Raw genomic sequence first — 13,176 nt, 5'->3', positions numbered from 1 at the left:
ATCTCTGTACCTTCCTCTCTGTTTTGTGCGAAGTTAAAACTGCTCTGAATTTTTTTATGTCAACGAAGTGCTCATGATGTATAGGTGATCGCTGAATGGTAGCTGCCATCCCCACGTGGTTCCTTCTTATACATGTCCTTCAGCCACGCAAACCGTGATCTGTCCAGCTGAGTGCTATCACTTGATGAAAACGTATGATTGTTACCTATGTTCTCAGAGAATGACGAGGAGCGGGAGGCGCTGCCATCTCTGGATAAACCTGGCTGGTACTCCCAAGGGAATGCTGTCCACCTTTATGAACTTCTGAAGAAAATGACTGGCAAACCTGAACCCAAGGTATTTTCTCATTGAGGTGGAGTCTTTGTGGCCCACTTGGAGAGAGAAACCTTTGTCAACTAAAACTGTAACTCTAAATGCATTCCGCAAAACTATCTGCCAAGCTCCTTGCCTACCTCTTCTGCTTAAATAAGTCTTTCCTTTGATGTACATTTTAACCTTTAAGAAAGAAAAGCAAATATTCCAAGCAGGAACACAGACCTAGAATAGTGTGTGGGTTACCTGAGGAATGTTATCCTACTAACTGCCCATCAAGGACCTTTTTATATGTGAAACCAGCAATAACTGATTATACTACAGACTAAAGACACATTAGCTTTTAACATCCTGTCATATTGTTGATGTTGGACATTGGTATATTTTTAATAGCAGGACACTTCCTTCTGAAAAATGTTTGCCACGAGCCCGGTGAGAAGGATGGGTCAGTCCATCACTGAGCCCCGGTCCCCTGGCTCGCACACCGTCACAGCCCCCTGGGGCCTCTGACTTGGAGGTTCTAGCTCATGTGCTCTTAACCTAGTTTCCTCGTCTGTAAGCTTTGCCTCAGAATACCTGGGGAGGCTCCTGGAGTCCACCTGCCTCACCCCACCCACTCTCAGAGACTCTGTTTCAGCAGATGTGAGTGGGGCCTATAAACTTTGGTAAATTGGTTCTGTTGTGAGTGTTCTTGCTAGTCTAATCCTCTATAACAGGCCATCTCCAGTATGTCACCAGCTCTTCAATTCCAGGGGCAGGTTTAACTGTAAACCATTTGGGCTCTTTCATTTTCATTTCAGAAATTTGAATTAAGTTCACTTATCTTCTGCTCTTCTTCTGCATGCAAATGAATTGTGTAATTTCTTAAACCTGACACCCTGTGAATCAAATGGAACAAGTCAGTGGTCACTTGCGAAGTTACCCAAGGAAATACAAGATGCTTATGCAGCTTTTACTTGACTTACTCTGAGAGCTGTTAAGGAATTTTCTTGTGCCTTTTGTAAAATGACCACCACTCCCCTTCACAATCCTCATGTCTCAGACAGAATTTGCTGTCTGACTTATAGGTTGTTTACTTTGGTGACAGCATGCATTCAGATATTTTCCCAGCCTGTCATTATAGTAATTGGGAGACAGTCCTTATCCTCGAAGAGCTCCGAGGGGACAAAGATGGGAAGCCTGAGGAATCAGAACCTGAAGAGAAAAAAGGAAAATATGAGGTAAGAGTCTCCTTTCGTTTTCTCCTTGGAAGAAAGACCTTTACGTTTGTCATATCTTAAAAGTGCTTGTTTCTGCCATGAGCAGTGAAGTCTGTTGGCACTTAACTGTGGTATTCATGCCCTCTCAACTCTGCAGTTGATCCTGTGGGTAGTTTTTAAATGATGCCGAGATAAAGCCGTTGACCATCTGTCTGTCTTCCGGGCTCCCTGCTTTCATTCAGTGCTGTGGCACCACAGCTGTGCTTTGGCTGATGACGAGGCAGCCAGATCCTGACGTGCTGTAGTTACACTCTCTCTTTGGCTTAGCCATGAAAGCCGTCGTGCTCTCTTTCCATGGGTCTAACTTCCAAAATTGGTAGCTCCCTTAACCTTAGTCCCGAGCCACCCCCGGTGAACTTGGAGGGAAAGAAAAGTAAAGTATGTCATCAGTCTAGGAAGGGAAAGTAGAATATAGAAGCAAAAATAAGCAGAAAAAAAGAGAAAGATCAGAAACTAAAATGCACTATGCATTCTTCTAAATTCATTCCAGTGGAAGAATCTAAAAAGTCAAAAACCAAAGAGCAAATCGAAAAATAATAGAAACTATCAAGCCATGGAGAAACATGGAGGAACCTAAAGTGCATGTTACGGGGAAAGAAGGGAAGGAAGCTATTCTGAAAGGCTCCATTCTGTACGCCGCTGTATGACATTCTGGAAAAGACAGACGTGTAGGGACAGGGAAGAGACCGGTGAATGCCCCAGGGCTCAGAGGGGAAGGGGATGAATAAATGGAGCACGGTTGTAACAAACATAACACAGTAATTAATACAAAATGTTACTAAGAGGAGAGATCGTGTTAGGGGTGGACCAGAGGCAACATCGGAGAAGGCAGTGGCACCCCACTCCAGTACTCTTGCCTGGAAAATCCCATGGACGGAGGAGCCTGGTAGGCTGCAGTCCATGGGGTCGCTAAGAATCGGACACAACTGAGCAACTTCACTTTCACTTTTCACTTTCCTGCATTGGAGAAGGAAATGGCAACCCACTCCAGTGTTCTTGCCTGGAGAATCCCAGGGACGGGGGAGCCTGGTGGGCTGCCATCTCTGGGGTCGCACAGAGTCGGACACGACTGAAGCGACTTGGCAGCAGCAGCAGCAGCAGAGGCAGCGTATTTAAGAAGTCTCCATACTGTCTGCCCTACTTAACTGTAAACCTAAAAGTGTTCTAAGGAACAAAGACTACTATGTGAGAATAAAGGAGTCAGGTTCTACGAGGTTTCTGTTGAGTAACATTTAGTCTTCAGTGTGACACTGGAAACTCTGTGAACTGCATAGCTCTGTGGACTGAATTAAGAGTTTTAAGATAACCTTCCAGGAGGTAGACCCTCTAACTTGAGGGATTGTGGAGGAAGTTGCCCTCAAAGAGAAATAAGGAAATTTGGTTTCTTTACAATGAGTTGAGAATGCACAGACAATGAAAAGAAAGTGAAGACACGGTGGGAATGTTTCCTTCAGCATTATGTAAACAGTAGCTCCATCTTCTCCCATAGACCCCTTTCCTTGCTAGTTCATTACAAACACAACGTTACATAATGGGCTTTCTGGGCTCTCTTTTATAAGAACACTAACCCCATTCATGAGAGCTTCACCTTCATGACTTAAGTACCTCTTCAAGGCCTCACCTCATAATTACATCATCTTGGGGATTAGAGTTTCGACATACAAATTTTGGAAGGACATGAACATTTAGACAGTAACGGCATCCGTAATACATTGAACCAGAAAGGGTAAACAAGTCTGCTTTCCTCTTCTCAGAGGAATAACGTGCAGCCCAGATTGCCACTCAGTGTTGGCAGAACCATTATCTACATATAGTTTGTGCAATGTGAGTCATCTCTCCTTAGACTCATTAGACAAAGACAATGAGCCAAATAAAGAAGTTACACTATAAGCTTCTCTTTACACCTTGAGAAATTATATTTAAATGCACCTTAAATGCATACACAGTAGCACAGATATTTGTATTCCATACTGCTTTTAGTATGTTTGGTGAAATCCAAATAGATTCTTGCTAAGGGATTTCTAAACACCATCTAAACAGCATCATCTGAAAAACATGTATTTTCATCTTGCTTCACAAATTGAGTTCCAGCAGAAAGAATCATGAGTCTAAAGGCATATTTGGGACTCTCTGATGCTCTAAAACAAAACTTTCATCCAGAAAGGATGACAGATTTTATAATTCAAATTATATGGGTGTGATGGGATTTTTTTTATTCTTAATTTTATACTACACCTATAAAACACTGAGAAGTATTTCTTGAATGAATCTTTTATTTAGTCTACATTTTTTCTGTGCCTGCTATGTCCTAGGCACTAGGCCCTAGCGATACACTAATACATGAGATAGTTCTTAACCTTATATAGTACATAATCTGTCCAGGGCAAAAAGTAAATAGTATGATAATTGCAAGATGGTTTGAAAGTACTATATTAGGAATAAACTCAAGAGTGTGAGAAAATGGAGGAGGAGACCTAATCTCACCTAAGTGTGGAAAGTCAAGGGAAACATCCTAGGTGGCATCCACACCAGGTCCCAAAGGCTGAGAAAGGCGTTCCCAGGCAAAGCCAGAAGAGAGTACTTCAAAGGAGTACTTTGGTATTTAGTTGTGTCTGACTGTTCTGCAACCCCATGGACTGTAGTCCGCCAGGCTGCTGTTCATGGGATTTCCCAGGTGAGAGTACTGGAGTGGGTTGCCATTTCCTTCTTTAGGGGATCTTCCTGACCCCGGGATCGAACCTGTGTCTCCTGCATTGGCAGCTGGACTCTTTACTGTTGAGCCACTGGGGAAACGCTTGAAGGACTGCTGAGCTTTGTTTTACTTTTTATATGGTCTGGCTGAACAACTGAAATTTCTGCAGAGTTTTTCTATTTTGATTTACTTAATGGTGGGGAAAATGTGGTTGAATGCTAATTAATCAGTTTCATTATTCTGTTTCTTATTTCAGGGATCAAAGGCAAAGCCTCTAAATACATCATCTAAAAAATGGGGCTCCTTTTTTATTGATTCAGTTTCCAGACTGGAAAATAGAGAAGATTCCTTGGTTTATACATGGTCTTGTAAGCGAATCAGTGCTTACAGCACTATTGCAATTCCAAGTATTGAAGCAATAGCAGGTAAGAGGGAAAATACTTAAGAAGCTTTACCTGTTACTGTACACTGAGGAAGAGTTTTAAAATTGAAAAAGACACATGTATCCCAGTGTTCACTGCAGCACTGCAATAGCTAGAACACGGAAGCAACCTAGATGTCCATCGAGAGATGAATGGATAAAGAAGTTGTGGTACATATACACAAAGGAATATTATTCAGCCATAAAGAAACACATTTGAGTCAGTTCTAATGATGTAGATGAACCTAGAACCTATTACACAGAGTGAAGTTGTTTCATTTGCTGTTATTTTTTCCCATTCCACGGGTTGTCTTTTCCCCTTGCTTACAGTTTCCTTTGCTGTGCAAAAGCTTTTAAGTTTAATCAGGTCCCACTTGTTTACTTTTGTTTTTATTTCCATTGCTCTAGGAGGTGAGTCATAGAGGATCTTGCTTTGATTTATGTCATCAAGTGTTCTGCCTATGTTTTTCCTCTAAGAAGTTTTTAGTTTCTGGTTTTACATTTATGTCTTTAATCCATTTTGAGTTTATCTTTGTGTATGGTGTTAGGAAGTATTCTAATTTCATTCTTTCACATGTAGCTGTCCAGTTTTCCCAGCCCCATTTATTGAAGAGGCTGTCTTTGCCCCCTCTTATATTCTTGCCTCCTTTGTCAAAAATAAGGTACCCATAGGTGCATGGATTTATTTCTGGGCTTCCTATCTTGTTCCATTGGTCTATATTTCTGTTTTTGTGCCAGTACCATACTGTCTTGATGACTGTAGCTTTGTAATATAATCTGAAATCAGGAAGATTGATTCCTCCAGCTCCATTCTTCTTTTTCAAGATGACTTTGGCTATTCGGAGTCTTTTGTGTTTCCATATGAATTGTGAAATTTTTTGTTCTAGTTCTGTGAAAAAATGCTGTTGGCAATGTGATAGGCATTGCATTGAATCTGTAGATTGCATTTGGTAGTATAGTCATTTTCACAATATTGATTCTTCCTCCCCAGGAACATGGAATATCTCTCCATCTGTTTATGTCATCTTTGCTTTCTTTCATTAGTGTCTTATAATTTTCTGTGTACAGATCTTTTGTCTCCTTAGGTAAGTTTATTCCTAGATATTTGATTCTTTTTGTAGCAATGGTGAATGGGATTGATTCCTTAATTTCTCTTTGATTTTTTTCATTGTTAGTATATAGAAAGGCAAGTGATTTCTGTGTATTGATTTTGTATTCTGCAACTTTGCTAAATTCACTGATTAGCTCTAGTAATTTTCTGATACTCTCTTTAGGGTTTTCCATGTATAGTATCATGTCATCTGCAAACAGTGAAATTTTTTTCTTTAAAAGAAGAAAAATTTCCCATGACATTTGTAGGTTTCTCTTGGATAACATATAGATTTGGCAGCTGAGGTAATTAGGACTTGCCTGTCCGCTGGAACCAACTGCAAATGCTGCACTTTTTTTTTTTTTAAATCAGCCTGGAGTCACAGGATAAAGCTAGGGGAAAGTTACAAGGACAGGATGCTAAGGAGGCCCAGTTGGGTGACGCTGACTTTGGGGCCTGCTTTTCCTCCTCTTTGCTAACTGAAGAGAGGGCACCCAAAGAAGTGAGTGGCTTTTTTTGTAGTTTCACGAATGTACAGGGGTAGAAAGTGGAGGGGGTGGGGTAAGACCTGCCAAAGGAGGGGTAGACCGGGTGGACTCTCTCAGTCCGTCTCGAGACCCTGAAGGATGCATTAGAAGCAGGCATTCACAGGAACTGAAACTCAGCTTTTTTTATATATATATTTTATTTAAACCTTTTTTGGTTACGGTTTAACCATCCAATACATCTGTTCTCGTTCTTCTTTTTCTTGCCATTTGTGGGATTTTCCTTCTCTGATCTCTTTCTCCTTCTCTTTTCAAAGAGAACTTTAAATCCTTTACTTCCTGGTCATACAGGACAACTTAGCAGGTGATTCCTGTGTCTTGAGCATGCATCTACACCCTGTGGGTTGTTTTTACCTTTGACTAATAATGGTTAGTTCAGATACTTACTTTAGGACCAATACAATGCTTTCTCTAATAGAGATTTTGGTGACTGAGATTTTCTTTCATCTCATTACCTTTTTATGTACTCTTTGAAGCTCAACTTTAAATCATTCTTCTTTTGAGGCAGATAAAAGTCTTTGAGGACTCAAATTTTTTTTTTTTAATTTATATAGTGTTCAGCACATAATGAAAAAATAGCCAGGTATGCAAGGATATAAGACTACACTAACAGAAGTAACCAACTTCAAGGATAAAAAAGAAAGGAATGAGAAATTTGGTAGATATATAAAAACTTGGGAAAATGAAAATTCTTATTAAAAGTCAAAATTAAGAACTGAATGGATAGGTTTAACAGAAGAGTAGCCACAGGGAAAGTGCACTGGTATCCTGGAAAATCAGCCAAAAAATATCCACAGTAAATCCTGAAGAGGAAAAAGCATGGGAGATACAAGCAGAGGGACTATGAGACACAGGAGATAGAATGAGGAGTAAGATTCCTGTCATTAGAAACTTAGGCAATGAGAGAATAAGCTAAAAAGTAGTAGCTGTAGACTTTCCAAAAATGATGAGAAAAAAAAAAAAAGCCAAAAGTTTAAGAAGCCCAAAGAACTGAAACACAATACACAAAAGGAAATCCCAAAGTTAACTGCTAAAGACCAAATAATTAAGAAATACTAAAAGCAGTCAGAGAATAAAGACATTGATTTCAAAGGAGTACTTCAACAAAAGAGTGAGAAAAGCCAAAAGACCGTAGAGTGATATCTTTAAAAATTACTGGGAGAAAATGGTTGTCACCCTTGATAGAATTCTATACCCAGTAAAAATATCATTAAATGATTAAAAAAAAAAAAAAAGTATGTATAGACAGAAATGGAGCTTCTCTGGGGGCTTAGACAGTAAAGCATCTGCCCACAATGCGGGAGACCCGGGTTCGATCCCTGGGTCGGGAAGATCCCGTGGAGAAGGAAATGGCAAACCACTCCAGTACTCTTGCCTGGAAAATCCCATGGACGGAGGAGCTGGTAGGCTACAGTCCATGGGGTCGCAAAGAGTCAGACACTACTGAGCAACTTCACTTTCAGACAGAAGTGGAGGAAGTGTATCTCCAGAAGACCTGCGCTATGGAAGACACTAAAGGGTATTGTTGCTCATGCAAAAGTGAAAATGATCCCTATTGGAAGACTAGAAACACAAGAATAAATGAATATACAGCAACAAAAGGATATGTGAATAAATTGGAACTGTAAATATGTGAATATTTACAGTTGGAAACAAGTTGTTTTCATCCTATGAGGTTTGAATAAGGAAAGAAGTTTAAGACCTGACACCAGGGGCATATAAATCTCATATTAGAGTGGCTGGAGTTAAAGTGTTCTAACATATAAGGCAAAGAATGAGAGCTGTCAAACCACAAATGCATATCATAATCTCTAATAAGATATTAGATGCAGAAAGTTTGAATATCAAAAGATGAAAAGAGATAATAATACCATGTTTATTGTCGTTCATTCACTAAGATGTGTCTGACTCTTTGCGACCTCATAGACTGCAGCATGCCAGACTTCCCTTTCTTGCACTAATCTGGAGTTTGCTCAGATTTATGTCCACTGAGTGGGTGTTGCTATCTAACCATCTCTTCCTCTGCCGCCCCCTTCTCCAGTACCATGTTAATGGTAAAGGGAGGGACCGGCCCAGAATTACACTGTCATTTTCAGTTTTTATATTTCACTTTCTTTCCTTCAAAGGGACTCAAATTTATAGTGAGAGTAGGATTTTGTGATAATGGAAGTCAGTGAACTATTCTAAAGTACTTGAATTATTCTAAAAGCTGTTCAGTGGGATATGGTTGTGAAAGAGTGAGACTCAAAGAAAAATGACTCTCCATTCTAGGATTTAAATATTTCTCCAAAAAAATGGGAAAATAATCCCGTCTTCTAGGGTAATCACTTCTCCTTCAAGAAGCAATCAAGAACAACATCAGTGTGTCTCTCATTTTCATTTTCCCAAAGTTTTCTTCCTCAGCACCATGAAAAAGAACTTGGCAGAGCCTTTGTCTTCTAACTTTTTTTAGGAGAAAATACTTAGTTGGACTCATCAGTAGTCAAACAAAACTAAAGTAGATTTTTTTGTGGGGAAAGAATGAGAGTTGGTATATTATATTCAGTATTGATTTTGATGCCTAAGACATTTCCTCAAACAGCAAAGTATTCGTTTCTCTTTAACTTAGCACTCAATGCTTATGATCACATTCTCATAAGGAAATCCTCTCACAGAACTTGAAATTATTTCAGTAACATATTCAGTAAATTTGGATAGTACTGTGTAATCTGCCTCCAAGTTAAAAAAAAAAATGGCTGAAAGAAAAACAGTATGATGGTCATGGCTTTTAAAATCTTTATATAAATGTTATCCTGGCAATATCTTAAAGAAAAGTCGCAAGAGTTGTTGTATTTCTGTTTTACACTGAACTTAACTGTTTAAGCATATTCATTTTGGTTCAGTTCATGTAATTGTTAGATAATGTGGTTGATAGTGTATTCATTGTACAGTTTAATAGAAGATTACTGTGGTAAACAAGAATTTGGTTGTCTATCAATTGTCTTTTCTTCCAAATAGCACCCAACAGTGATTTTCCTAAGACAGATGCAGATATCTCCCTCTTGGTGAATCCCCAATCTGGACATCCTCTTCTTTAACAGCATAGTCATCTGACCTCAGTTTGGCTATTCCACACCCAGTTTCTTAACCTTGGTAGACTTTCTGCTTCCTGTGCTACCTGGAAGACAGAATAAAATTTGTTTTAAAGGAGATAGGGAATGAAAAACCTGATACTCACCATTGTCACTTGAAATCTTCCTGAATTCATGTAATGTTTCTTTGCATGCTTAGTCATGTCCGATTCTTTGCAACCCGATGATTGTAGCCCACCAGGCTTCTCCATCCATGGAATTCTCCAGGCAAAAATACTGGAGTGGGTAGCCATTCCCTCCTCCAGGGGATCTTCCTGACCCAGGGATCGAACCTAGGTCTCTTGCATTGCAGGCGAATTCTTTGCCATCTGAGTCACCAGGGAAAGTTTCTTTATTCGTCCATATTCTGTTAGATGTGATTCTCTCATTGACATTTAAATGCTTCAGACAGTTCAGTCACTCAGTCATGTCTGACTTTTTATGACCCCATGAACCGCAGCACGCCAGGCCTCCCTATGTATCACCAACTCCCGGAGTCCACCCAAACCCATGTCCATCAAGTCGGTGATGCCATCCAACCATCTCATCCTCTGTCGTCCCCTTCTCTCCTGCCCTCAATCCCTCCCAGCATCAGGGTCTTTTCAAATGAGTCAGCTCTTCGCATCAGGTGGCGGCCAGAGTATTGGAGTTTCAGCTTCAACATCAGTCCTTCCAATGAAAACCCAGGACTGATCTCCTTTAGGATGGACTGGTTGGATCTCCTTGCAGTCCAAGGGACTCTCAAGAGTCTTCTCCAACATCACAGTTCAGAAGCATCAATTCTTCAGTGCTCAGCTTTCTTTATAGTCCAACTCTCACATCCATACATGACCACTGGAAAAACCATAGCCTTGACTAGACAGACCTTTGTTGGCAATGTCTCTGTTTTTTAATATGCTGTCTAGGTTGGTCACTTTCCTTCCAAGGAGTAAGCGTCTTTTAATTTTATGGCTGCAGTCACCATCTGCAGTGATTTTTGAGCCCAGAAAAATTAAAGTCAGCCACTGTTTCCCCATCTATTTGCCATGAAGTGATGGGACCAGATGCCATCATCCTATTTTTCTGAAGGTTGAGCTTTAAGCAAGCTTTTTCACTCTCCTCTTTCACTTTCATCAAGAGGCTCTTTAGTTCCTCTTCTCTTTCTGCCATAAGGGTGGTGTCATCTGCATATCTGAAGTTATTGATATTTCTCCCAGCAGTCTTGATTCCAGCTTGTGATTCCTCCAGCCCAGCGTTTCTCATGAGGTACTCTGCATAGAAGTTAAATAAGCAGGGTGACAATATACAGCCTTGACATACTCCTTTTCCTGTTTGGAACCAGTCTGTTGTTCCATGTCCACTTCTAACTGTTGCTTCCTGACCTGCATACAGGTTTCTCAAGAGGCAGGTCAGGTGGTCTGGTATTCCCATCTCTTTCAGAATTTCCTTAGAAGCAGTTTTTATAGATGTTATAAAATTTGCAGTATATATTACTGCAGTGTTTGCTTTATAAGCATTTTGATAGTGTAATCATTTTAACCTTTTAATAATAGCTACCTTTACTTTAGGAAGTGTATAGACTTTAGGAAGTGTAAAGACGGAGAAAGAGGTAGTTGGGTCAGCTCTTAGCCTGTATCATTTTGGTGGCTTACAAGAAATCCAGAACCTCAGGTGCACTATTTTTGAAACTCAGTTTTATCAATTTTATTTCCAGTGCTTTTTTATGAGACTTTTTAATGGCTGAAGATACACTCCAGCTAACTTGAAGCAGTGAAGACCAGTGAAATTCATTAATACTGAAAAATATTGAATGTTTTTCTGTTCATAGTAATCTTAGTTTTCTCTGACCTCAGAAAGGCAGTGTTCCTTCTTCGCAATTTTCAGCACTAGTTTTTTCCTCATAAGGATTTAACTGTTTGGGTCTTAATGATTCTCACTGGCATTTAAAATAAAATTTTTATTTTAGTATCATTTTCGGAACACTCAGTACTACCAAATGATGTTTAACCTGTAAAATTTGTGAAATAAGGATTACTAACCAGTATCTGCATGTGGAATGAATAATTATTACATGACCTAGGTCTTAATGTTTCACTTGTAATATTTCTGGTAATGGTTCTTTGAAGAAACTTAGGAAGAATATATCCGAAGGCTAGCTTTTGAGATATTTATATGAAAATGTCACAATGTCCCACAGTCGAGAAAGTATTAATTTTATGTTCTCTCCACCCATTCCTCTTGTGGCTGTGTGTGTGTGTGCGATGCTTATCATATGAAAAAGTTGCCATATTGTGCATATTGGAATTATTTAGCTAACCATTCAAAGATTATTGTTCATAACTCTCTTACTACTCAGGGCTATGAAGATTATTGCCTTCCCAAGTGGAGCTAGTGATTAAAAAAACCTGCCTGCCAATGCAGGAGACATAAGAGACGCAGGTTTGATCCCTGGGTTGGGAAGATTCCCTGGAGGATAGCTTGGCAACCCACTCCAGTATTCTTGCCTGGAGAATCCTATGGACTGAAGAGTCTGGCAGGCTCCAGGGCCCATAGGGTCACAAAGAGTCAGACATGACTAAAGCAACTTAGCACGCACACATGCATGAAGATTATTAGTTCTCATTTACCAGTTACGTAAGTTTCTGGATAAAGCCTTAGAGATATTTAAATTTAAAAAACAAATCAGAGGAGTATTCCTATTTTGTGTATTTACTTTTGTGTAGAGAATCAATAAAGGAGTTTATTCACTAGTTAGAGCTCTGAATATAATTTGCAATATCTCTAAATGTAATTTGACTTAAATATTACTGTACATTGTATAGGAAAAGACATCTACACTGTTCATTCCAGGTGCAACCTATCCTGGTGACAAAGGAAATATTAAAATTATGAAACTCTAAAAAATGTTTTATTATAAATAACTATCAAATATTGATTTGTTTATATTTATAAAAGGCCTTCTGAGATCTGCAGAATAATTTTTTTTTTTTCCAGAATTACCCCTGGACTACAAATTTACAAGGTTCTCTTCAAATAATTCAAAAACAGCAGGCTATTATCCAAACCCTCCATTGGTCTTATCAAATGCTGGAAAACTGACAGCCAAATAAACTATCTTTACCAAAAAATGAGTGAAAAACCATATATGCAGCAAATGTACTGTAAAAATGTTAATTTTCAAAAACTACTGTAAAATGCTTTATAGAAACAAAATTATTAATGAAACGTGACCAAGAAATTGGTATGTTTTCCATAGGGCTCCTTTCTATAGAGATTGTCTTGACCCAACGACACTTGTTATGTTAAAATCTCAGTATCTTAGAGTTGAAGAGAATCTTATTAATATTTTCTATACTAGTAGTTCTGAAATTACAATTACCTGGGGCTATATATACACATGGAAAAGGCAACAGCACCCTACTCCAGTCCTCTTGCCTGGAAAGTCGCATGGACAAGAGGAGCCTGGTAGGCCGCAGTCCATGGGGTCATGAAGAGTCGGACACGACTGAGCGAGTTCCCTTTCACTTTTCACTTTCATGCGTTGGAGAAGGAAATGGCAACCCACTCCAGTGTTCTTGCATATGCATGCATATTTACACATTTACCTAGACCAGTGGCCCTCAAAGTGTGGTCCCCAAACCACTAGCATAGCAGCACATGCAAACTTGATAGAAGTGTAAATTTGCACACCCCATCCCAGACCTATAGAATGAGAAAATCTGGGACTGTGACCCAGCAATCTGCATTTAATTACAGTATGACTCACAC

General features: G+C 39.4%; 1 protein-coding gene across 1 annotated transcript in view; it reads left to right on the top strand.

The window, feature by feature from the left end:
- NT5DC1 (5'-nucleotidase domain containing 1) overlaps nucleotides 1-12,734 on the top strand; it is a 116,234-nt gene extending 103,500 nt beyond the window's left edge. The window contains exons 9-12 of the mRNA XM_052645909.1: nucleotides 218-336; nucleotides 1,380-1,532; nucleotides 4,520-4,688; nucleotides 12,403-12,734. Coding sequence (XP_052501869.1) covers nucleotides 218-336; nucleotides 1,380-1,532; nucleotides 4,520-4,688; nucleotides 12,403-12,518 — 557 coding nt within the window. The 3' untranslated portion in view covers nucleotides 12,519-12,734. The remainder of the gene's footprint in view (nucleotides 1-217; nucleotides 337-1,379; nucleotides 1,533-4,519; nucleotides 4,689-12,402) is intronic.
- Nucleotides 12,735-13,176: the final 442 nt, after the last annotated feature.

This window comes from Budorcas taxicolor, chromosome 9 (assembly GCF_023091745.1).
Source record: "Budorcas taxicolor isolate Tak-1 chromosome 9, Takin1.1, whole genome shotgun sequence".
NCBI classification, from domain to species: Eukaryota; Metazoa; Chordata; class Mammalia; order Artiodactyla; family Bovidae; genus Budorcas; species Budorcas taxicolor.
The sequence above is the reverse complement of the archived record's forward strand: the minus strand, read 5'-3'. Positions and strand labels throughout refer to the sequence as shown.